The following is a 27,006-nucleotide window of genomic DNA, read 5'->3' on the forward strand; positions in this document are numbered from 1 at the left end:
CCCTGGGAGAGACGTAGGAACGGTGAAGGCTTCCAGATGTAGGGCCAGGGGGAGAACGTGGAGAAAATGTCTGCGGTGCCCGGTGGAGAAGTTCCGCGGGGTCTGGCGGGAGGGTTCCGAGTTGCGGGCTGTTTGGGAGAAGTCGGTCCCAGAGGCCCTCCTCCCTTTCCCCACGGATGGGAAAACGTCCAGTCCCGGGGCAGGTGAGCGGCAGCCTGGGGCGCACTTCGGTCGCCCCTCCCCAGAAAGTGGAGGAGGGTCCGGCCCGTCGCTCTCCCCGCCCGGGGGCCGGTCGCGTACTTGTCCACACCGGCCCCTCCACCCCCGAGAGGCACCGCTGCCGACAGCCCCGTTCCATTAGAACCCGCACCGCGCGGGAGTCCACATTCCACCCGGCGCCCCCTTGGAAGGCGGCGGCCGCTCCGGGGAGCCCGGGCGCGGGAAGCTGAGGCCGCGCCGAGGCGGCCACCCGGCCTGCGGCGGGGCGAGCGTGGGGCCGAGCCGGCGCGTCGTCCGAGCTCCGGGTCTTGGCGCCGGCCGCGGGGAGGCGGGCACGTGGTAGGGCGGGGGCTCCACCTGGCCACGCCGCGGGCTGGCCGGGCGCGCTCGGGCGGCGGCTCCCAGTTCTCCCGGGCCGTCGGGGCGGCCCGCAGACGCCCGCCCCGTGGGCGCGCAGCCCGGCCCCCGGCCTCCAGGCCCGACCCCGCCCTCCCGGGGCCGCGAGCGCCCACGTCCAGGCGGCCCGGTGGGCGGCGCCGCGCCTGGGCCCGCCCCGCGAGCCGACTGGGAGCCGGGCCACGCCCACCGCAGACCACGCCCACCACAGGCCACGCCCCGGCTCCTCCCCTTCCTGCCGGCTCGCGCCGCCGCCCGCCAGCCCGCCGCCGGGCCGGAACGCACCCGCGGCCCGGCGCCGCCCCGCCCGCGCCGCCGCCCCGCCCGCAGGCCGGCCGGAAAACCCGGAGCGCGGGCGCGCGGCTCCGCCGGCCCGGCGGCCGCACTGGGCATGCTCAGTAGCCGGGGCAGGTTTTTTTGGTCGCAAGTAGGAAGCTTTTTGCACTACACGGAGAGGGGGAGCCGCGGATCCGGCCGCGCCGCCCGCCCGCCGCCGCCGCCGCGCCCGCCCCAGCCCGCCCGGCCCCGCGGCGGGGCGCGATGAGCCCGAGCCGCAGCCGGCCCGCCGGGGAGTAGCGCGGGCGCCCGGGCGCGTGGCGCAGCTGCTCCTGCGCACAACCCCGCCGCCGCCGGCCGCGCCGGCCGCCGAGTGGACAGGCTCGTCGGTGCACCGCGCCCGCCCGCGCCCGAGCAGGAAGCGCAGGCGGCGGGGGCCAACTGGAACAAAGTGCCGGCCGCCCGGCGCCGCGCCCGCCCGGCGCCCGCAACTCCGCCGCCCACCATGGCTTCCGAGGAGCTGTACGAGGTACCTCCCCTCCCCCCGGCCGGCCGCCCCCCGCGCGGCCCGCCGCGGCCCCTCCCCCGCCACTTCGCCGGACGGGAAATGTGTGCGGGAGCCGCGGCGAGGGGAGGGCGGGGGCCGCGGCGGGCCGGGGTCCGCGCCCGGGGAAGTAGCGCGGGCACGAGTGACTCGCTCAGGCGGAGCCCAAAGAGTTGTTGGCGCGGGTGAGGGGGCTGGAGCCCCCGCCGGCGCCCGGAGGGGTCTGAGGGAGGTGCGGGGGGGGGTTGGTGCTGTTTTTCTTGTCCACTTAATAAAGCATTTTGGAGAGGGTTTTTGTCTCCTTGGGGAGGGGAGGGGAGGGGACTGGAGGACCAGCGCAACTGTCTCTCGACTCTGCTGCTGGCCAAAGCGATGCAAAATATCGGCGCTGAAAATGCCGAACGGTGACCACATGCTTTAATTAGGTTAGCGTTGTGGCCGAAGCCAGGAAATTTAAATTTAACGCCGATACACCGTCGCCGCAGCGCTGCGAGTCAGAAAGGGTGCCATCAGTCCGAGAAGTTAGGGGCGGTGGGTTTGCCAGCTTCCTAGTTTGAGAGTTATCAGTTTGGATCGTTGGACGTGTTTTGTCTGCCTGGATGTAACTTCTTGACGTATTTCAAAGTCGACTTGGAGTTCAGAAGTGTGGAAGGCTTTCTCTTCTCTTGGATGAATGATATTCCCATTTCACATGTATTTTGAAGTGCATCCTCTTAAGATTAAGAGACTTAAAAACTTCTGGATACTTTCTGGACTCACCTTTATGCTGCGTTTAGTGGCCTGGGTGTTTAGCAACAGTAAGTGTCAATGACAAGTAGAGTCCCTAGGTCCCTAGGGGCTCCTTCCAGGTGTCTAGTCTTGTGTGCTTTAGCATGAAATAGAGCCTTGTAGACACTGATACTCTCTAGCAGCCTTTCTTGTTGTTGCTTTTGAAAAGCAAACGTTGGCAGAATTTCTCAGGAGACTGCCTTGCTTAGACTGTTGCTACTACTTACATTGTGTGTGGTCGGTGGTGAGTCTTAGCCAGCCCTGAAGATGTTCCATTCTTTCCAACCGTTTTACACTTTAACTGTGTCCTAAGCCTTCAAGATACTCTGTTAGGTAATTTTGGGATGACCTGTTCCCATGAAGGTCCCTTCTAGGAAGGACTGTTCTGTGTGGGGAAGACCCAGAAGTACAGTAGTAGATATCTGAGGTCTTCCTAGCAAAGTCCTGTTGTGGGAAAGTACAGAGCATGAAGTTAAGGAGGGATTTCGCTTTCTCTACTAGAACATTCTTGGGCAGTTTAATCTTAAGTATTCACATTTGGGTGTGTGTGTGGTGGTTTTTTTATTTTTTATTTTTTTGCGATTTTAAGTAGTCTGTTCCATTAGTGAGTGTTTGGATGAGAGTAGCACCTTATACGTAAGTTGTATCCTGACTGTGTAAATGAATCTGAAGACTACACATTTACCACCAGTGCTGCATTGTGAATGGAATTTAGTTCTTTCTGTGTTTATTCTATGTCTTCAGGGTTTGTATTCACTATTTTCCTGGCAGAATCATTCATAAGTAACCTTTTGTTCAAAGTTTGTGCTGAGTCAGTGTGTTTGTTGCATGCCATAGGAAGCTCCATAGGGAGAGATGGAGGTATGAAACTGTTCATGGCCTTAAGGAGCATCTATTAGGGAAGAAATAAGCACACTGAAAAATGATACACCTGCACAGTTGAACTTTCGATTCTGTCTTGTATTTTAGTTTTGGGGGAAAAGGTATATAATTTAGGTGATAAGTGTAAACAAATATAAATGTAATAAATACATAGTGGACGGAATCTTTCAGGCTATTTTCTAACTTCTTGTAGGCAACACCATAACTATATTATAATTACAAATTGACATTTGAAAGTTTTGCATAGTGGTTGAGAGCCTGGATTTGGGGGTCAGATGACTAGATATTAAATTCCAGCTCTGTCACTTAGAGGAAATTAGTTTTGAAAGCCCAGTTTCCTCACCTGAGCAGTTGGAATTAGTGTCTCTTTCATGGAGCTGTGAAGTTAAAATGAGAAGATATGTAAAGCATATCTTATAATCACCACAGCAAGTACTTAGTAAATGATGATTATTATTGGTTTGTAACTGATCTAAAATGCTTCCCCGAGGCCTGTATTTGTTTCTAAAGGTCCAGGGTTGTATTGTTTTGATCAGAGGAGTCTTGTTTGTGAGGCAGCAGCAATACACAATTGCAAATGAACACTCGTCTGACAAGTTGGGAAGAACACTAAGGTACTTTAATGGTCAGGTCAGGGGCCATTAGTTGCCATGTTTTTTCTAGTTGCTCCTCAGTGGAAATAAGTTTCGGATTTGGCCTCAGGCTCCACGAGTCTAGAGGGAATATTGGCAGAACAGTGCAGTTTTCTTTACCTACAAGGTATGGCAGAAGAATGGGTCTATAGTAGCTGTGGGAAATTGGGTGAGTTACCTAACTGCTGAGCGTTGGTTTTCCCACCAAAAAGGGGAAATAAAATAACACTTAGCATGGAACCTGGTATATGGTAATGAATTCTTAGTAAATATTTAATGGCTATTGAAATTATGCCTGTGGATAAAAAAAAATAAAGGAAAAGAGAAGAGAGCCTGGAAAAGATGGTCGATCATCAGTCTTTCAAAATTTGAAAAACACCTATTTGTTGAAGGATAGGAGAGTTACTTTCTAGAAGTTATTAGAGGAAAACATTTTTAATTTAGTATAGATAAGAACTTCATAGCTTTCACAAAAAGACCCAACACCCTTCATTTAATTTTTTAAATTTATTTACCTATTGAAAATTTACAGAATTACATTTCTCGTGTATAATAAGATGGTGAAGTATATATGCATTGTGAAATGTTTAAATTTTGTGAGTTAACATAACAAATAACCTTATCTCACAATTTTTGTAGTGAGAACACTACTATATTCTGTATCTTGAACATACTCCTTTTAATTGTTATTATGTATCCTTTAACTAGCATCTTCCCTACCTACTTTACCTCAAATACTCTAGCCTCTAATATCCACTACTCTATTCTGAATTTCTTTTTTAGAAATTTACTTTTTTAGAGTCCACATATGAGTGAGTTCATGTGGTATTTGACTTTCTGTGCCTGGCTTATTTCACTTAACATAATGACCACCAGTTCTATGTTGCCACAAATGACAGCATTTCTTCTTCTTTTTTTAATGGCCAATTAACATTTGACTATATAGAGACCACATTTTTTGTATGCATTGATCCATTGATGGACTCTTAGGCTGATTCCCTTTCTTGGCTATGATGAATTGTGCTATAACAAACATGGGAGTACAGAAGTCTACTCAATATACTCATTTTATTCTTTTGGCTATATACCCAGTAGTGGGTTTGTAGGATCGATAGTAATTTTTTTTTTTTTTTTGGCCTCCAAAAACTTCTTCAGAGTGGTTGTACTAATTTATATTTCTACCAACAGCGTGCAATTTCCTTTTTTTCTCTATCCCCATCAATGATTATCATTTTCTTTTTGATAATAGCCATTCTAACTGGAATGAGGTAATATTTCATTGTAATTTTGATTTGCATTTCTCGAATGATTAGTGATGTTGAGTATTTTTAACATACCTGTTGCCTACTTATAAGTATTCTTTTGAAAAATGTCTGTTCAGGTCTTTTGCCCATTTTTTAGTAAGGTGGGTTTTTTTTTCCCCTGCTATTTGATTTTGCGTTCCTTACATATTTTGGTTATTAATCCTTGATCAGATACATACTTTGTGTTTCCTCTCATTGTGTAGATTGTCTCTTTTGTTGATTGTTCCTTTATAAGAAGAAACTTTAGTTTGGTATAACTCCATTTGTCTATTTTTTGCTTTTGTTGCCTGTGATTTTGAGGTCATATAATAAAAAGAAAATGATTTAGCTGGGCGTAGTGGCACACACTTGTAATACCCGCGCTTGGGAGGCTGAGACAGGAGGATCGCGCACAGGTTCAAAGGCAGCCTCTGCTACTTAGTGACGCTCTCAGCAACTTAGTGAGACCCTGTTTCCAAATAAAGTATAAAAAAGGTCTGGAGGTATAGCCCAGAGGTAGAAAAGCTCCTGGGTTCCACGCCCAGTACCACCAAAAAAATTTTTTTTTTCACAGTACAGTGTCTTAGTGCTTCCTCCCTATGCTTTTTTTTTTTCCCTAGTAGTTTCATGATTTTGAGTCTTACATTTAACTCTTCAGTCCATTTGAGTTGGTTTTTATGTGTGGCGAGAGATATAAAGGGTATAATTTTATCCTGCATGAGAATATTGAGTTTATTCAACACTAATAAACTAATTTATAAACTAATAAACTAATTGCTAATTCTTGGCAATTAGCTGGCTATAAATGTTTGGGTTTGATTCCAGGCTTTCTGTTTGGTTGACACATTTCTTTGTACACCTTTTTATGTCAGTAAGCTTTTGTACTATAATTTTGTAGTATATTTTGAAATCAGATGATGTGCTACCTCCAGCTTTGTTCTTTTTGCTTAAGACTTTTACATATTTGGGATCTTTTATGGTTTTATACAAACTTTAGAATATTTTCCCTCCAAGTTAGTGAAAATTAATTGGTGATATGATGTGGATTACACTGAAACTTTAGACCACTTGCTTGTAGTCCATGAACATAGGATATCTTTTCTTCAGTTTCTTTTCATTACTGCTTTATAGTTCTCAGTGTGAAGACCTTTCACCTTGTTGGTTTATTCCTAAGTATTTTATTTTATTGTAGCTGTTGTAAATGATACTTTTTTTTTTAATGTGTGTGGTACTGGGGATTGAATCCACAGGCATTATACCTCCAGCCCTATTTTATTCTTTATTTTTAAAACAGGGTCTCACTAAGTTGTGGAGGGACTCATTAAGTAGCTTAGGCTGGCCATGAACCTGTGATTCTCCTGTATCAGTCTCTCAAGTACTGGAATTACAAGTGTGTGCCATCCCCCCACCCTGCTTTTGTTTTCTTATTTTCTTTTTCAGCTAGTTTGCTGTTAGTGTATAGAAATAGTACTTATTTTTGTTATGTTAGTGTTGTATTGTGTAACTCTACTAAATTTAGTTCTTGTTTGGTAGAGTCTTCAGGGTTTTCTATATATAAAATTATGTCCGTACATAGGGACAGTTTAATGTTTTCCTTTCCAGTTTTGATGTCCTTTTTCTCTTTTCTAATTACTCTGGATAGGATTTCAGTACTTTGTTGAGTAGAAATGGAGACAGTGGGCATCCTTGTCTTGTTTCAGATTTTAATGGAAAAGTTTGGAACTTTTGCTGATGGGTAGGATGTTACCTGTGCTTTTGTCATATATGGCTTTCATTGTGTTGTGGTACATTTCTTCTATACCTAATGGCTGGAGGGTTATTATCATGAAGGACTCTTGAGTTTTGTCAAATAGTTTTTCTGCATCTGTTGAGATGATCATGTAGTTATTGTCCTTCATTCTATTAATTTGGCGTATCATGTTTATTGATGTGCATATGTTGAACCATCCTTACGTCCTGTGATGAATATCACTTGATCCTGTTGGATGATCTTTTTAATGTCCTGTTGAATTGGTTTTGCCAGTATATAGGGGATGTGGTAACCTATAGTTTTTCTTTTTTATTGTGTTCTTATCTTTTTGGGGTGTCAGGGTAATACTAGCCTAATAATGCGAGTTTGGAAGCATTCCCTCCTTTTCAGTTTTCTGGGAGGATGTGAGAAGGTGGCATTAGTTCTTTAAGTGTTAGTAGAATTAGCTGTGAACCATGTAATGAGGCTTTGCTTGGTCAGGAGACATTCAATTACTGATTCAAACTCCTTGTTTTTAATTGGTCTATTCCATTTTTTGCTTTTTTATAATTCAATCTTGGTAGGTTGTATGAGTCCAGGAAGTTGTTTCTTCAAGGTTATCCACTTTGATGGTGTATAATAGTCTCATGGCCCTTTGTTTGTTTGTATCTTGCAGTGTCTCTTTTTCATCTCTGATTTTATTTTCTCTTTCTTAGTCTAGTTGAAGGTTTGTTGGTATGGTTTATCTTTTGGAAAACCAGTTCATTGTTTCATTGATCTCTTCTAATTTTCTAGTTTCTGTTTTATTTTTTTCTTCTAATTGGAGCTTTCTGTATTCTTGTTTTTCTAGTTTCTTGAGTGCAAGGGTTGGCTGTTTACTTAAGTTTTCTTTTGATGTCCGCATTCATCGCTTACACTTTCCTCTTAGGACTGTTTTTGCTGAATTTCATAGGTTTTGGTATGTTGTGATTCCATTTTGTGTCAGATTGTGTCAGATTTTTTAATTTCCCTTTCATTTTTCCTCATTGACACACTGGTTGTTCGGGAGAATGTTAAATTTTAACATATTTGTGAATCCTCTGAAGTTCCTTTTGAAATTGATGATTAGTTTTACACCATTGTGTTCAGAAAAGATCCTTGATTTGACTTAAATCTTAAATTTATTGACTTATTTTGTAGCCTACTGTAGTTTACCCTGGAGAATGTTCTATGTACAGTTGAGAAGAATCTGTATTCTGTTGATGTTGGATAGAATGTTCTGTATGTCTGTTAAATCCATTTGGTCTAGGCTGTAGTTTAAGTCTACGGTATTTACTTGTGTGTTGTTGAAAGTGAGGTGTCAAAGTTTCAATACTGTATTACCGTATATCTACCTACAGGTCTATTAATGTTTGTATATTTAGGTGTTCTAACAGTGTATGGATGGGTGTGTGTGCGCACTTAAAATTGTTAGGTCTTGGCCGGGCATGGTAGCTCATGCTTGTAATCCCAGCGCTTGGGAGGCTGAGACAGGAGGATCACACAGGTTTGAAGCCATCTTCAGCTACTTCGTGAAGCTCTCAGCAACTTAGTGAGACCGTTTCCAAATAAAATATAAAATAGGTCTGGGAGTGTAGCCTGGAGGTAGAAAAGCTCCTGGGTTCCTCCCCCAGTACCACCAATAAATTAATAAGTAAATAAATAAATGTTAGGTCTTGCTGAACTGACCCCTTCATAATTACATAATGCCTATTTTCTCCTTTTCCAGTTTTTGATAAAAGTCCATTTACCAAGTAGAGATATATCTACTCCTATTCTCTTTTGGTTTCCAGTTATTTGCAGGGAATATCTTTTCCCATCCCTTATGTGTTTCCTGTATGTGAAGTGAGTCTCTTCTAGGCAGCATATATACAGGGCTCCATCTTAGGATGATTTGACTTAAGATCTTCTGAGTTTATGGCAGTGCCCAAACTATACTCATTCAGTAGAAACTGTATTTCACATCTCTAATATGTATCTTTCCTGGGCTTGAGATATGCAGTCAGGTCATCTTGCCATGCTGGGTAGTGGCAGTGACCACAGCCCTAAGTCAACCCTGCAGTGACCAGACAAATATCCACTGCTCTGTGGTGGGTGATGTGCTCAGCTAGCATGGTGTTGAATGTGCCTTTCGCATAATACTTTTTTTGTGTGTTTGTGGTACTGGTGGTGGAACCCAGGGGCTTTTCTACCTCCAGGCTACACTCCCAGACCTATTTTATACTTTATCTGGAAACAGGGTCTCACTAAATTGCTGAGTGCCTCACTGAGTAGCTGAGGCTGGCTTTGAACCTCTGCGATCCTCCTGTTTCAGCCTTCCAAACGCTGGGATTACTAGCGTGCACCACCACGACTGGCTTTCACATATTTAAAATTTAAAATTGGTTTATCAGGATGTGACTCCATCATAAGTTGAGGCACATCTTTAGTTTGGTCTTGTTTTATTTTATTTTTTAAATTTATTCAGCCACTTCTTTTTAAATGTTACTTGGGATTGGACCCAGGAACATTCTACCTCTGAGCTCACTCCAACCCTTTATTTTTTTGTTTATTTAGAAACAGGGTATCTCTAGGTTAATAAAAATCTTGCTACATTGCTGAGACTGTCCTTAAACTTGCAGTCCTGTCTCAGCCTCCCAAGTCTGGGATTGCAGGTGTGCATGTCATCAGGCCTGGCTCACTCTCTGTCTTTTGATTAACGAGTTTTATCCACTCACATTTAAGGTAGTTACTCATAGGGTAAGGAAAGATTTAGTATAATAGGTTTTTTTCTTTTTTTAAATTGATTTTACATTGCTTCGTTGGGTATTGAACCAAGAGCCCTGTGTATCCCAGGCAAGAGCTTTATTACTAAGCTATACCACCAGCATAATAGGTTATTTGAAGTGATAACTTAATTTGACCATAAAAAAGAACTCACCTTCTTGAAATATTTTTTCGATACAAGGGATTGAACCCAGGGCATTCTACCTTTGAGCTAGCCTCCAGCCTTATTTTATTTTGAACCTGATTTTGAGACAGGGTCTCACTAAGTTGCCAAGGGCTCACTAGATTGCTGAGCCTGCCTGTGAACCTGTGATCCTCCTGTCTCAGCCTCCTAAGTACTAGGATTGCAGGCATATGTCATGATGCCTGGCTGTATCTTGAATATTTGAAGTCATTTGCATCTTTTTATATTGTATGCTATTCCAGGTAGCTTTAGCTCACACTCTTTATGTAAAGGGCAAGATGGGAAATATTTTAGACTTTGCAGGCCATATAGTCTTGCTGCGACTCAGTTGTTGTCAATGCAAAAGCTGCAACAGATAGTACCATGAATGAGCACCGTATTCCAATAAAACTGTCTGTGGACAGTAAAGTTAGACTTTCATATTATTTTTATCTGTCATGAAATACTCTTTTTTTATCACTTAAAAATGTAAGAATTATTCCTTATTTACTGAGCCCAGGGACGCTCTACCACTGCACTACACACAAAGCCTTTGTGTTTTATTTTGAGACAGTGTCTTGCTAAGTTTCCCAGCCTGGCCTGGAATTTGGAATCCTCCTACCTGAGCCTCCAGGTTGCTGGGATTACAGGTGTGCACCACAGCACCCAGCTAAAAACTATTCTTAACTTGTGGGTTCCACGAACATGCCTTGGGCTGGTTTGGGCCTGCTGGTCATAGTTTGCTAACTTAGCTTGAGAAAACCTTGCACAGTCAGTTTAGGAACTGAGGTTTACAGTAAGTAGGGTTGGGGGTAGAGCAATTAAAAGCTCTGTTCAATCTCAAATGCTAAAAGCTTTGGATGCCACTCTTCTACTTCAGTAGTAGCTTGTTGAGCAACTGTTTCTCTTGAACCTTCTCATTGATAAAATAGGAAATGATAACTGAAGAGCTGTGAGGCTTGCATGTAATATCAGTTTGTAGTTGATGAATTCTATGCCCAATTGTTAAGTGATTATTCAACAGACATCCTCATATTCTTCCATCCTTAAGGAGGAAAAAGAAAAACTGTTCTGTTCAACATTCACAGTTTGAAACCAAAGCTGTTTTCCTTGAGAGTTGAGATTTTGAAGCAGCTAGTAAGCTAGTAAATTGATTATATCACCAAAGAAAACTGAGACCAAGAGGAACTTAATTTATCTATAGGTCAAAGAATCACTTGGTGATTGTGATCAGAATAAGTGTGTGGGGGTGCAAGGGGGAAATATTTGGTTTCTAGAGTTGATTGTGGGTAGTAAAATCAAAAGTGCATGTGTGCTTTAAAATTTTCTAGATTATCTTAAATACACTTTGTCTTGTGAATGGATGAGAACATTATTTATTCGTTTGTCCAAGCAATGTGGAGACATCTCATGTGCTGTTCCTTTGAATTTGTTTTCAATCCCTGTGTACCGGAGTTAAATCCTGCTTTTTTTTCTTGAGTGGTACCTAAGAATCATTGACTTTCCCTCATACTCTTTAGTGATTTTAACTGTGGTGTATATTTCATTGCATATCAGCAACACTTTATTTGTAGTGCTGGTTCATAGTTTTGAATGTCTGTGTTGTACCCAGCCCTGAATTAGTCAACTTTTTGTAAATTGTTAATCATTTCTGTGTTGTGTGCATTCATTGGTGAAACAAGATCATTTGTGGTTCTTTTTAAACAGATTCTTGGCCAGGTGTGGTGGCGCACGCTTATAGTCCCAGCGCTTGGGAGGCTGAGGCAGGAGGATCTCACAGGTTCGAAGCCAGGCTTGGCTACTTAGGCTCTCAGCAACTTAGTGAGACCCTGCTTCCAAATAAAGTATAAAATATGTCTGAGAGTATAGCCTGGAGGTAGAAAAGTCCCTGGGTTCCACCCCCAGTACCACACACACAAAATAAAATAAAATGGAGATTCTTGGACCCAGAGCATGAGGATATAATTTCAGTGTTTGGTTGGAGACCAGAGTCTATATTTCAGGAAGCTTTTTCTCTGGAATGCAGGGAGATTTAGGAACATGTAAATTACACCCTTGTTTCAAGACTCTTTACTACAAGTGGAGGTTTGGAGGGATGAAGATTTGGAGATTGGCAGAAGAGTGTTGGACCCAACTGATCCTATTTACAAGCTGGCTTTTTTTTTTTTTTTTAAACCATTGGTGTTTATTAACTGAAGTCATTCCAGTAAAAGGAGTACTAAAAACATGAGGTAGTCGGCTCAGGGTGTTGTAATTTGTTTTCTGTCTCCATTGTATAGCATATTTGTCTACTAGAGTGTGCTTTAAGTTTAAAGTATTGTAATAGTTGCATGATTATCAAATTATTTTAATGAATATGACTCTCCAGTCCTCTTACCTCAGGATTTCTCCCTAAAATATACTTTACACTGATCTTTTGCACTTAGTCCTCGCATGCTTATATGATTCAACTCTAGGATTTGAAGAACTTCTAATTTTCTCATATGACCTAATTTTCCTCAGCTTTTCAACCTGGGCAAGGCCTTGGTATTCATATTCTCCATGAAATCTGGACCTGTTGCATTTGTATGAAAATTTGTACAATCATCAGGTTTGGTGTCATTCCCAGGAGGAGCTAGTACCCCAAAGCAAGTATTAAGTTGCATTTGAGACCCTTGAACTAAGACTTGATTTTGAGGCCGAGACTGTAGCTCTGTGGTAGAGTGCTTAATGTGTATGAAGCCCTGGGCTCAATGTTCAAGACTGGTGAGGATGGTGATGGGTGCATGATGACTCCAAGGAATCACCTGGCTTTCACTGTTCTTTATTGACCACTTTGACATTTTTTTTTCAAACTTCCTTCTGCTCTAGCCACATATAAACTAAAACCATATTAAAACATCTCTGAGTTTGAAAGTTGGTTGCTATTTCTAGTGTCTTAAGTGGGTATTCTTAAAATTTAAAATTGCACACACAAATTCTAAAGATAATACTTAACAGCACTTACAAGGACTGCAGAAGTTTTTAACTTGGATTCATTCCTCAATTTATATACTACTACTTTCTAGTGTTTTAACTATTTAAAATAGAAATCATTTTTATATAGATAATTTTATAGTTTTATTTATATCTTTACCAGTTTCTTTGATCACCAATCTTCTATCTTTGAGCTTCCTTCCAGGATTTTTGTTGTTGTTGGTTCTGAGTATTGAACCCAGGGGCATTCTACCACTGAGCTAAGCCCCCAGCCCTACTTCTTTTTTTTAATTTTGAAATAAGGGTTTCACACAGTTGTAGAGGGCCTCACTAAGTAGCTGAGGCTGGCCTCAAACTTGTGATCCTCCTGTGTCAGTCTCTTAAGTACTGGAATTACAAATGTGCACTACCACTCCCAGCTCTTCTGGGATTTTGTTTTTTATTTTCTTAAGCATTTCCTTTATAGATTTCTTTAGTGAAAGATCATTGATGGAAAAATCTTTAGTTTTCCAGTTACCTGGAAATATTTTATTTGGCCTTCACTTTTGAATGACAGGATTGTATTTCATATAAAACCAGTTAATTTTTTTTTTTTTTTTAGCATTTTAAAGACATTCTGTTGTCTTCTGGCTTCCCCATTCTTGAGAGGTTTGTCACCATAGATGTAATAGTTACTTTGTAGATTTGTCTTCTGTCTCTGGTTGATTTTGAGATAATCTCTTTGACTTTGGTGTTCTGTAGTTTTACTACAGTGTATATTGTGTGGTGTCCATCTTATAAATAAGCTCAGTATATGTTGTGCTTCTTTTGTGGATTTATGTTTAATAAGGTTTTAAAAGTTCTTGACATCCCATATTCAAATATTGTTACTCCTCTGCATTCTAGTAGGCATGTATTGGATCTCATTCTCATTTCTCTGTTGCCTACACTCTTTATTTCCATCTTCTTGTTTTTAGTTTGCTTTTATTTAAAAATTGTTCCCTTTTCTATGCATATAAAGTCATCTGTTCTGCTTTTTCTTGTTGTAGCACACAGGTATTTCCTTGGGACTAGCTTCTAGTTCAAATGAGCTATGTTTTATTTGAGTCATCTGTTGAGTTTTTAATTTCAACATTTATGTGTGTTACTTCTAAATACTGTTTTTTCTTTTCCTCTACCAGATTTGCTGCTGATCTTTTTGGTGTTTGGTATTTATCAGATGTCATGGTTGGATTGTGGAGAGTTACTGAGGAACTTGTCTATTTATCTTGCTTCTTGGAAGCCCAATAAAGCATGAAGAATGATATTTTATTGATATCTGGGAAGGCCCTGGGGGGAGGGCCTTGTTTGCTACTGCTGCTGCTGATGTTGCCTTTTTTTCCCCCTAGGCAGAATCTGAAGTGGCTTTCTTGATTTGAAATTTGTAGATTCATGAACAGGGATTGAGGTTTTTAGCCAACACTGAGATTGACCTAATGATACTGAAGATGTAAATAAAGTATAAAGTAGATTTTTGTGGAGATTGTTTATGAAAGTGAGAGTTGGAGTTACAGAACAGTTGCTTCTGAAGCAGAAGGTCTCCACTGTTGGGATACACAAACATACATACTTTTTTCTTTAACTTTTCCTTACCTAAGGTTGGCTTGTTCAGTTTTGCTTGTCGTGTCCACACCTACATACCTTCCTCTGTGCTTGTGAGTTGCCATTTCTTCAATTAGTTATAAGTCCTCAGCTTCCCAGCCTGTGTTCATCTTCCTCCAGAGCCTCATCAAGGTTCTCCACCAGCAGGACTCTCCCATCAAATTCTGTGAAGCCAGTTTTCTTTTGTTTTACACTATAATTTTCACTTTTCACTTGCTTACCAATTATTTTCTCCAGATAGGATGTTGTGTGCCTCTTCTGGAATGGGTCACTATGTGGCATGCTTTTTGGTGTATCTTAGTGCCTAATCTGAGGATGTGAATGTGGTAGTCAATATTTGCTGACTTTTAGCTAAAATGCAAACAGTGACTGTAGTTATGCCGTTTGAAATTATACCTTATGTGTAAGAATCTTGATTCCTTAGCATGTTAGAAAAGAACATTTGGTAAGGAATAGGAATTTTTCAAAGGCAGGTAAACTGACATTAACAAGTTTGTTCATGAAATTAAACAGAGAAGGTAGCTGGGATGGCACCTCAGGCCCTGGGGAGGCAGAATTTCTCGTTGGTCCTAAGCCATGAACAGTATCTAAAGGGTATGCTTATGCAAAGAGGAGGCTTATATTGAAAAAAACTACCAAGAATGGCTTCTAAAAAGTTTTGACATATAAGTGACAAAATTAAGTTTACTTTCATGGAATGCTTTATCCAGTTTCTACTCATTTCTAATAATAGAGAAGAGCAAGAGATACTCTAAGGTGGGAGTGGAGGATTACATGGCTTGCTTCTGATGCTATCCTAAAACCTTTGTGATTCTTACAATGTGCTTTTGAGGGGATTGTTGGAATGGAGCTGTGTCTGCTTTCAAAACGCCTCACTGTCCATGAACTAGGCCAGAGTCCCTGCAGATATACAAGTGCTGTTGTTTGAATCTAAAGTGTCTGTCAAAGGCTCGTGTATTAAAGGCTTGGTCACCAGACTGTGGCACTTTTGGTGGGTGGAGCGCATAGGAGATGGAGCCTAGTAGAAGGAAATTAGGTCACTGGAGATGTGCCCTTGAGGGGACCCTGAGACCCTGCCTACCCACCGTGAGCTGAGCAGCCATGCTCCATTATGTGCTTCTTGTTATGTGGTTCTGCCTCGCCACGGACCCCAGAGGTGGAGTCAGCTAACCACAGCCTGAAATCACTGAAACCAGGAGCCAAAACAAACCTTTCCTCCTTCTAAGTTGATTTTTTTCCTCAGGTATTTTGTCATAGCAACTGAAAAGTTGATGAACACACAAAGAATTTACATCCTTTATGCCTTCCCTCCCACCCGGGTTTACTTGTACCTATGCCCAGCTCTAGTACCTTCAATTTGATCTTCATCCCCCTCCCAGCACCCCTGTGAGTTGTAGCTTTCATCTCTTCTGGCTCTTCACCCCGGCTCTGCACTTTCTAGTTGCCTTGCAGAACTCTGGCCTGGGAAGTAGGAGGCTGACTGACCACTTTTGTTTACCTAGCTTTTTATCTGTGTGGTCCAGAGAGAAATTCTCTGCTTGGACTCCAGGTACCTGTGGCCAACTGTCAGCCAGCACAGAGCCGTACCCAGTACTCCTGACTGCCTGCTTCCCTCAGATGAGCTTTTGAACTTAAAGCAAGAGGTACATGATTATTTTAGTGTGCTTTCAGTGGAGTGTGTGTGTGGAAGGGAAGTGTGTGTGTGTGTGTGTGTGTGTGTGTGTGTGTGTATACACACAGGTAGGTTGCTAGAGGGAATGGTTGTGCTCTTCCCTCAGCCTGCACAAGTGCTTACCCACAGGGAATATATTCCAAGATCTCCAGTGCATGCTGATGCCATGAATGGTGCTGAACCCCCATATGCGGTACCTTTCCCCTGTTTATACTGCTGTACTTTGGATCTTGAATGTTCCCCAAGTGTCTGTGTGTTGAAAAGGCTTAGTCCCCAGCCTAGTGCTTTTGGGAGGTGGTGGGACCTTTAAGAGGTGGAGCCTAGTGGGAGATCTTTAGGTCCTTCAGTGCATGATGCCCTTGAAAGTGATAGTGGAATCCTGCTTTCTTCCTCTTCCTTTTGCTCCCCTGCCTTGAGGTGAGTGGCTTGCTCTCGCATGTGCTCCCCATCATCACCTGTCACCTCAGGCCCATAGCAAGGGGGCCAGTCAGCCATAGACTGAGACCTCAAAACTGAGAAAAAACCTTTCCCCTCTAAGCTTATTATCCTAAGTATTTTGTTACAGAAATGGAGAGCTGACTAACACAAATACATAAATTAGACCCAATAAGAGTAATAACACTAATAAAAAGAACTATTGTACAATAAAAGTTATGCAAATGTGCCCTTTGGGTTTCCCTTTCAAAATATCTTTCTGTACTTTCACTTTTTCACTTAAAGGAGGTACTTTATAGCTTCTCTTGGGCATATCTTAATCACTAACATCGATACATTTGCATTTGGGGTCATTATGGGTTACTTGAACACAGCACTGTGACACTGGCACAAAGGATCAGATAACTGAGATGGCTATTAAATAACTAGCCAGAGGGTACCATCTACTGTGTGGATATGCTGGACAAAGGCATGAGTCACACACTGGGTAGGATGGAGTTGGGATGGTGTGAGGCTTTATCATTTTGTGGTGTGTGGGGCTGCCATCTTTCTCTCTGTGAGTAATTTCCTCCAGAATTATTTGGCATGCCATCCTTCAGCACTAATAGGTTCTGCTCATAATGACCCTTTTGAGGATTTCTTGATTAAGTTGATACATATCTAAATTTGTATTGCTCAGGGAGATAGGCCTTCCTAAATAGTGCACAGTTGGGGCCACTTAAAAAGGAGTTTGCATCCAGTCGTTGTGGTGTATGCTTGTGATTACTTGAAGGCTGAGACCGGAAGATCACAGTTTCACAGACAGCCTCAGCTACTTGAGGGATAATGCCCTTGGGTTCAATCCCCAGTACAGGGGTGGGGGGGAGTTTGCAGTGACTATGTAGATTAAGTTTAAAAGATCATGAAAAAGAAATCTTGTTGGAGTGGGTGAGTACATGTGTAAGCTGTGGCTGGAGGAAGTCAAGTGTTAAGACCAGAAACCTGATTGAAGTCAACAGAAAAGAGATCAAAGAAACGGGGGTCTGGAGCTGGGTGGTTACAATAGCTGTACACCCCTGACCCTTGTTAGACCACAGAAGCCCAGGAAGTGGAGATAAAGAAGGGTTGTTCTAAAAATCAAGTAGTTACAGTTCCACTAAAGGAAACCTAAAACCTCAGATTCTCATCCTGGGGGCCCCCATGGCTAAATTCTGTGGCAATGAAAGAGTGTGCCTGAGGAGGGGACTTTTAGTTTCTTCAGTGGTGCAACAAATCTCTTCCTCGGAAGAAAAGTACTTTGACAAGGAACAGCTAGCAGATGAGGACATTCGTGTGCCCTGAGAATGAGTCAGGGAACTCTTCCACCCTTTGGGTGGTAGCCGAGGCTTGGAATGACCCGCTGTGCTCCTGAGTCAGGTGGGAACTGAAAGTTACATGGAAATCCCCACTGTTTCTGGGCTTTGCTACTTCCATTCTCCAGTCAGACTTGGGGAATTCATGTAAGTGTGACCTTCTCGACCCACGTTTCTCTGGATTTGTCTGCCTGACAGCCCTTCCCCCCTTACCTGACCATGGCTGACTATGGGCTCTGCTCTTCCGGCTTAAGTGGTGTTGCCGCTTCCTCCACTGTACCTGCACCTGCTGGGACAACCTCCTGTGGGGAACTGTCCCTCCAGGTGCTGTGAGTTGAGTCGGCCCTGTGCTATAGCAGCACAGTTTCCTATTCTCCATGAAAAAAATCAGGTGAACAGTAGCGTCCTTCTGCCTTTTTAAAACAATTACCTGGCAAACTGGAGTAAGCTGCTCTTTTTAGTGTTTGTCTCCTATTTCCATATAGGTTTTTTGTCTGGTGGAAAATGGGTTTCCCTTTCCTGTTTTACAAGATCAGTTTAGGATACATCATCCAGTCATGTGTTCGCTTGTGTTTGTAGATATCAGTAATGATACAAAAGAGGGCTGGGGTATCGCCCCAGTGGTAGGGTACTCACCTCAGGTGGGAGGCCCTGAGTTCAATCCCCAACCCTATTAAAATACACACACTAGGAAGATTAAATTGCTCCCCAGTTATCTATTTTGGATATGCATTAGCAAGAACCTCTTAACTCTCAGTAAGCATTTTCTATTTGTTAAAGGTAGTATTTGAGAGACTTTTGGAGAGAGACAGAGGATTGAACCCAGAAGTATTCTACCCCTCAGACTTTTATATTTTGGAACAGAGTCTTGCTAAATTGGGGGTCTTGCCAAGTTGCTGAGGCTGGGCATCGACCTGTAATCCTCCTGTTTCAGTCTCCCAAATACTGGGATTATAGGCATGTGACACTGCCTAGCTTCAAAGTTGTCTTAAAGATATTTCCCCTTTTTTTGGATATGAGGTTGTTGCCCAAGTTGACCTCTAATTTCTGAGTTCAAATTATCCTCCTGCCTCAGCCTCTCATGTCTAATAAAGTATTTTAAATGTGAAGGCAACTAGATTTATTTCAAATCTTTTTACTTAAAGAATTTTTAATCAGTTAACAAATCAGGTGACTTCATACACGAGTGCTTTTGTTGGACATAAGTCTTTATTATTGTGTGCTATGTGAAAGTTTGTCTTAGAGTCCAGGAGGTGTTGCCTTTGTGGTTTATGGTTTATTTTGGTCTGTTACAGATGTTCTCTAAGATGCATACTAATACCTTCCCCACAAAAAGGTAGCTTGTTTTTTTGGTATGAGGACTACAGATAGGAGGATTTGTTAAACCTTTTGTAGTAATAAGTTGACATGATGGTAGTTCAGTTATAAAAAAGCAACAAAATTCTAAGCTTCTTAATCTGCCTTTTCTTCCACAGTCACTGTATTTGGGGCTAGTAAACAGACATGACCAAAGAAATGGCTTTTTCTAACTCTACATGTGGAAGCAGAGAAAGAAGGCTCGACCAATTACCTATAATTTCAAAGGCATCCAGTAGGTTCATTTTGCATAACATCATAGAATTCTTTGTATGGATTGAAATGAATGACTAATGATGAGATAGAAAATTAATAAGCTTTATATGAAATGATGCAAATTTGCAAGGAGAATGAATGCATCATCTTGGATAGCAGTTTGGTTTTTTTTTTTTTTTTTCCTGTCACTAAAGATTTTGACGTATATGTCTATAAGGGGCATAAAACATTGACAAAAACAGGGAAAAGATCAGTGATTGGGTTTGTCCAGATAGGTAAATTGAACATTTTTTTGATCTACACAGATAATGACTATAAACTGATTTTATATGTATTATGATTTTTTTAAGAAATAGAACAAAATGTGTGTGTAGAACATATTAAGGAAGTCTTGTCCAGTACAAACATTAAAAGACTCATAACAAAAATACCAACCAGCATGTGATCTTTGTGACCAATAACATTGTTCATTGTATAAATGATTCCATAGGTCAAGTAGATTTAGTTTGTGGAAATCAGGAAGTTTTGAGAGTCAGAGAGGTGCAGAGGGAACAAACGTGGGGTCTGGTGACAGATTTCCTTGTGTAGACACTGCATTGTGTGAGAAGCCACTTTTGATTTACCGCATACCATCAACCTCACTCATTAGTCTTTTAGTTCTGATTTACGTTTGTTTTAAAACCCATTTCTTCCTTAGGAAGTGAAGATTTGCGCCGTGGAGAATATTGAAAAGACTGTCTGAGGACAATACTAAAAGAGGAGAACGTTTTGTGACGTCCACAGCCTCTTTGAAATAAGAGTTTGGCCTTCTTAGGTCTGTGTGTGAACCAGCTGACTTTGACATGGCAGGCAGGATCTTTGAATTCCACCCAGATTTGACATCTCACCCTCCTAGTGGTGGTTTGTATGTAAAGGCCCCATGCATGCATGCTGGTTGAGGAAAGAAGATGGAAGTCAAAGAAGAAAGAAAAAGTATCCCATGCCCACTCTCCCCAGACTACAACAGACCTCAGAGGACTGTCATTCTAGCTATCTCTGCATATATGCACACAGAAAAATAGTGTATACAGATAACAGTTCATAAAAATAAAATGACTACTATTTAACAGAAGATAAGTAAATGTATATGACTGGAAGAGCTTTATATAAAATCCTTTATATACTTTTGGCTTACTTTTGCCTTTATTGACTAGTTGGAGTTTTTTATATATAGTGGATACTAATCTTGGTTGTATATGTTGAAAATGTCTTCATTAAAAGTGTTGTAAATTGCCGGGCGTTGTGGCGCACGCTTGTAATCCCTGCACTTGGGAGGCGGAGACAGGAGGATCATACAGGTTTGAAGCCAGCCACCCTGGCTTAAGAGACCCTGTTTCCAAATAAAAAAGTATAAAAAATAGGTCCTGGGGGTATAGCCCGGAGGTAGAAGGGTTTCCAGGAACCCCAGTACCACCACCACCAAAAAAAAAAAAAAAAAGTATTGTAAATCAGTAATATAGCTATATGGTTCACTTGTCAAATTAATCAAATGTTATACTTTAATAATATAGTTAAATTTTTTTTCTTCATTTTGTTCCTTAAGAAATCCTTTTTAGCTTGGTGTGGTGGCTCACCCTTGTAATCCCCGCGCTTGGGAAGTGGAGACCAGAGGATCAGACAGGTTTGAAGCCAGCCGCACTGGCTTAAGAGACCCTGTTTCAAAAAAAAAAAAAAAAATAGGTCTGGGAGTGTAGCCCAGAGGTAGAAGGGTTTCCTGGAACCCCAGTGCCACCAAAAAAAAAAAAAAAGAGAGAGAGTGAGAGAGATCCTTTTTATTCCAGTGTCTTCTGTATTTTCCCCTAAAAGTTTTGGTTTTTTCAGCATGAACTTTAAACTACCTATTTTTATTTTTAATGTATGGTATAAGATAGTGGTCTCATTTCTTAAATCTAGACAGATTTGTTGTCACATTTATTAAAGTTCATCTCCCCTTACGTACTTGCCTCTTCTATCATAGAGAGGCTGAGACAGGAGGATCCTGGGTCACGGCCAGTCTCAGCTACTACTTAGGCCCTCTGCAATTCAGTGAGACCCTGTTTTAAAATAAAGAATAAAAACTAGGGCTGGGGGTGTAGCTTGGAGGTAGAATGCTCCTGGGTTCTATCTCCAGTACCACACACACCAAAAAAAAAAAAAAAAAAAGAAGTTTTCAGGGATACATGGGCCACTTCTCTCTGTTCAATTGGTATTTATCCTTTCTGAGTCACACCACACTGCGAATTAGAATGGGATTATAGTACGTCTTGGAAACTTGCCCTCCTTTGTATCTTCACCTTGGGCTTCATGACACATTTCTCAGCTCTTCTTGGTGGTGTGCTCTGCCACCTATGCACCACAGCCATCTTGTTGAATTATATGAGAAACTATGTTGTGATGTGCTGACATCACATCTGATCACGGTTTAATCTGTGGCACTGGGGAATGAGCAAAGTCCTGTCCTCAAAGAGCTTCCATTCCGTGTGGCGGCAGTCTAGAATCTGGAGCTTCTGGGATCTAGAGTGGAATTGGGGAAGGAGAACTTTTTTATATAAAATGATCAGTGCTTTCACTGATCAGGTGAAATTTGGGGTTGAAGTTGAACTGCTGTAGGCTAGTTCTTGGGCCACCCCAGGGGAGCAGTGTGTCTGGAGACTGATAAGGCAGTAGCCGATGAGGCTGTTGTCCAGGGGTACATGTGGAACCTCGTGGATGTGCTGAATACTCTGGATTTTATTTGGAGTAAGTTGAGAAGCCATGAAGGAATGATGCAATGAAATTAAATTTAAATTGCCAAAACTGGGTTGTGTATTAATTTATATTTATCTTCCTAGAATATAGAAGGAAATTTGGATATTATTCTTTATTGAAATCTGTTAGCTTAAGACTACCGTCGAGCACTTTATTTTTAAAAGATCAATGAAGCCACTGTGTTGGCACACACTTAGAATACTAGCACTTGAGGCTGAGACAGGAGGATATCAAGTTCAAAGCCAGCTTCAGCAACTTAGTGAGACCCTTTTTCAAAATAAAAAATAAAGCCAGGTGTGATCATGAATGCCTATAACTCCAGTACTTGGGAGACTGAGACAGGAGGATCCTCAGGCTTGAGGACCGTTTGCCTCAGCAAGTAGTGAGACACTCTCATCAACTTAGGGAGAGCTTGTTTCAAAATAAAAATATAGGGCTGGGGTGGGGGGGTACAGCTCGGAGATAGAATGCCTCTGGGTTCAGTTCTACTTAACACACATACACACATACCCCAACATTTTTCCCCCAAATTACAGGTTAAGTTTTCTAGCATTACATTTATGTGCTACTTGTTTCTTTTACCCCTTGTAAATCATACGTCTACTTTGTATATTGTGGGTTTGTCTATACTGGGTATTACATAAGAATTGAATCATGTGATATTTGACATTCTTATCTCTGGTTTCTTTCAGGTTAACACAGTGTTTTTAAGATTCATTCGTTTCATAGAATATATCAATGTTTAATTCTTTTTATGATCAAATGTTTTATTTTATTTTGCAGATACACTATTTTGAATATATTCACCAGTTGGTAGCTAAAGTCTTCTGAGTTTTTGGTGGTTTAATATTCCTTACCCTCAGTTATTCTGTAGTTTTACTACCAGTGGATGTTAAGAATGGATATGATGTACTTTTGATCTGAGTATGGATGATCTGACAATGATTGGTCCTTTTAATATATGTTAGCCTTGAGGTGTTACGTGTATATTCATGAGGAGTATGGATCTTTAATTTTCTTCCTTGTTTTGTGTCAGTGTTAAACTGGTATAATAAAAGGAGTTAGGAAGCGTTTATTTTCTGCATTCGGTTGTGCTAGATTGATTTTGATTCTTCTGTAAATGTTTACTAGAATTTATTAGTGGAACCATCTGGGACTGTTTTTAGATTATGAATTCACTTTCTGTGATAGACATAAGGCTATGAATACCTTCGCTTTCTTGAGTCAGTTTTGGTGTAAATTGTGTCTGTAAAGGAAGTTAATGTGTTGAATTTATTGCCAGATAGTTGTTTCTGCTCTTTGTTATTTATTTACACTTTTAATTTTATTTGCTTTTCTTTTTTAATTTATTGAGGTGCAAATTTGGGTCATTGGTTGAAGACTTTTTTGTTAATGTGAGAATTTACTATTGTAAATATCTGAGTTTTATATTAGTTTATTCTACAAAGTTTGATAACATTTTCATTTTATCCAGTTTAAAATATTTTCTAACTTCCCTTGCGATTTCTTCTTTGACCCATGGAATACTTATAAGTTAATTTTCAGATATTTGAATTTTTCTAGATGCTCTTGAGTTTTAGGTCCATTGCAGTATTCTTTGTGGCCTAGTAGATGGCCTGTCTTAGTGAAAGTTCTTTGCACACTTAAAAGAGATTATGTTAGCCAGGCATCATGGCACATACCCATAATCCTAGTACTTGGGAGACTGGGGGAAAGCATCAGTTACGAGACCAGCTTGAACAATTTAGTGAAAGTAAAAGCAACCTAACGAGGCCTGGTTTTAAAGCAAATAGTAAAAAGGACTAGGGGTTATAGCTTGGAGGTAGACTGTCCCTGGGCTCAACCTCCAGTACAAGGGGAAAAAATTATAAATTCTTCAGTTGCCGATGAAGTGTTTTATACATATCAACTAAATTAAGGTTAACATCATTTAGATCTTCCATATCTACTTTTTTGGTCCAGTTTCATCAGTCACTGAGAAGTATGTAACTATGATTGTTTGTTCTACTTTTGTTTCACATATTTTGAAGCAGTTATATGGATGTATGCTTTTAATATATATTTTCATACTGACTTTTCAAAATAACTATGAAATATTTTTGTTCACACTTTGACTTCATTGTTTTACATTAATGTTTCTACTCCAGCCTCCAGAATATCTTTATCCAGCTTGTTACTTTTAGTTTTTCTCTCTTCATATTTAAAGTATTATTTGTAAAATATAGTTGGTTCACATCTCACTGAGTTGCAGAGGGCCTCACTAAGTAGCTGAGGCTGTCTGCGTACTGCGATCCTCCTGTCTCAGCCTCCTGAATGCTGGGATTACAAGGGTGTGCTACCACGCCCGGTGACAATTTTTATTCTATTTTAATCATCTTGATTTTCTATTGTTTTTGGGTATAGTTGATCTAAGGGTTACAATATATATCTTAACATTATCTCAATCTACTCAACATTAATATCAATCCCTGAGGTTGAAACACATTATATATATTGGTACTGGGGATGGAAGCCAGTGACATTCTACCTTCATGCTACACCCATCCCTATTTTTTATTCTTTATTTTAAAATAGAGTTCCACTAAGTTGTGGAGGGCACCACTAAGTACCTGAGGCTGGCCTCGAACCTTCAGTCCTCCTGTCTCAGCTTCCCAGGTACTGAGATTACAAGTGTGTGCCACCACACCTGGCTTAAATTTAGTCTTTTTTTTTTTTTTTTGGTGGTACTAGGGATTGAACCCAGAGGCAGTCTACCTTTAAGCTACATCCCCTGCTCGTTGTTATTTCTTATTAGTAAACAATCTTGCTAAGTTAATACAAGTCTCACCACTTGCTAAAGCTGTCCTCCAGCCTGCCATCTTCCTGTCTCAGCCTCCCAAGTACCAGGATTACATGCATGTTCACCACACCCAGCATACTTTTTTCAAAGTATGTTTCATTTCTTTCTCCAATCTTTAGTATTATGTATTGCATTCACATATTTTGTAAACTTATCAATAGTGCTGTAGATTTTGCTTTAAATTATCATCTTTTTAAAAAAATTGTCATACATACCCACATAAATACCATTTCAGTCTCTCCTCATTTCTTTCTGTTCATCCAGGTTGCCATCTAGTGTAATTTCCATTTGGACGGGAGAACTTTTTTGAGTAACAGTAGTTTAGCTGGAAATGCCTTTATTTTACTCTTTTTTTCTTTTTCTTATTGGTGGTACTGGGGTTCCTGGAAGCCCTTCTACCTCTGGGCTACACTCCCAGACCTATTTTATATTTTTATTTGGAAACAGGGTCTCTTAAGCCATCGCAGCTGGCTTCGAACCTGTGCGATCCTCCTGTCTCCGCCTCCCAAGCCCAAGGATTACAAGCGTGCGCCACCACGCCCGGCTTTACTTTCATATTTAATGGACAGTTTTGCTAGATGCTAGAATTTGAGGTTGAGGGGTTTATCCCTTCTTTAGCCATCTAAATATATGGCGCCAGTGTTTTCCTATATCCATAGTTTCTAGTGAGAAGTCTCTCTGTTTTCATGCTTGCCATTGTTTTCCTGTGTATGGTATGTTGCTTTTCTGTGGCTAGTTTCAACATTTGGGTTTCTGCAGTTAAGCTGCGTCTGGGAATAGCTTTGTGTTGCTATATTTGAATTGTATTGAGTTTGAGGGGAACTTTTCAGATTTATATATTCCAGCACCGCCCTTATTCCCCTGCTCCAATTAGAGTACTACCTCCTATTGTCACACATGCCCTTGAATTCTGCTTTTTTTTTTTTTAAATCCATCTCTTTTTGTTCTGTATTCAGTTCATTGCAGATGGTAGAAGAAAGCATTGATCTTTCGCTTAGCCAATCTAGTTTATCTTAGTAAATATTTTGTTCAGATCTAGAACACTGTTCCACTTTTATTTTCTGTTAAGATTGCCTTAATTTGTTTATTCACTGATGCCAATGATTCGTTCAACTCTTTGAGCTTCTTTTTAAAATTCTTTGAAGCATTTGTGTCTGCTTAGAAATCTCTTAAATCCATTATTGAGGCTTCCTTGCAGCCTACTTTTATTGACTCCTTTTGTTTGCATATGGGTCATACTTACCTAATTTTTTCTTGTCTAGTTGATAATTCAACATACTGTAGTGAGTGTAGACTCTTATGCTCTTATGAGGGTTGTTGGGGTTTTTATTGCATTTAAGTTGCTTGGAATCAAACTCAAACTGTTTTCTCTATGACTTGAAGCTGGTTCTCTCTCTGCTTTACTCCCATGTCTTTCCACTGATGCTTGTTCAGTCTGTCTCTCGAGGGTTTCCCTGTGCCTACAAAATTTGGAAGTCAGCTAAGGGGCTGGGAGAGGTGGAATGGCTCCCTCTGTGGTCTGACTTGGATTCCCCGCTTTCCATCTGCTTGTCACCTAGAAGCTCTGTACTCCTCACACTTCATGCCCTGCCACCCTCCCTGAACACTGCAAGAGCCTTAAGTTCGTAAGGTTGGGCCCCATATTACTCTTTCAGAAGATTCCTTTTTGGTCCCTAACTTCTCGGTGGGCTACTTGTGGTTTTCTCAGGCACATGTAGTTAAGCTGTCAGCTAGAGATTTCAGCGTTTTATGTTTTGCATTTGGGTGTTATTCCTACAATTCTAGTGTGATAGAAATGCTTTAAATTTCTAGTTGCTTCCCCAGCTCTGAATTCTGTTATGGAACCTTAGCTGGTGAGACTCTAGCTTTCCCTGCCATTGGTTTTTATAGCCATAGCTGTGGGGATTTAAGCCGTGGCTTTAGCCCAAAGCCATCAGCTTACCATTCTCAATTGTCTGTCTGGTCGTAGTTTTTATAGTTTTAATTATTTCTCTGGCTGTAATAAAGCCCGTAGTTATATGTGTCTTGGTTCACTTACATTTGTTATCTGTCACTGTTCAATCGCCCTCCTCGCTCTTCGGCCATTGCAGAAAGTTGACTTTACATTGTTAAGTACTAGGGTACAGTTCATCTGTTTATA

The 27,006-nt window shown here is 41.2% G+C and overlaps 1 protein-coding gene across 1 annotated transcript in view; it reads left to right on the top strand.

The window, feature by feature from the left end:
* Nucleotides 1–1,396: 1,396 nt before the first annotated feature.
* Nucleotides 1,397–27,006, top strand: part of CDYL (chromodomain Y like) — a gene marked incomplete at both ends in the record, with an annotated part of 169,499 nt that continues 143,889 nt past the window's right edge. Inside the window, one exon of the mRNA XM_080710079.1 lies at nt 1,397–1,420. Within this exon, the coding sequence (XP_080566205.1) occupies nt 1,397–1,420 (24 nt within the window). The remainder of the gene's footprint in view (nt 1,421–27,006) is intronic.

The sequence above is a fragment of the Muscardinus avellanarius genome (assembly GCF_963383645.1).
Source record: "Muscardinus avellanarius genome assembly, chromosome: 14".
In the NCBI taxonomy this organism is placed as follows: domain Eukaryota; kingdom Metazoa; phylum Chordata; class Mammalia; order Rodentia; family Gliridae; genus Muscardinus; species Muscardinus avellanarius.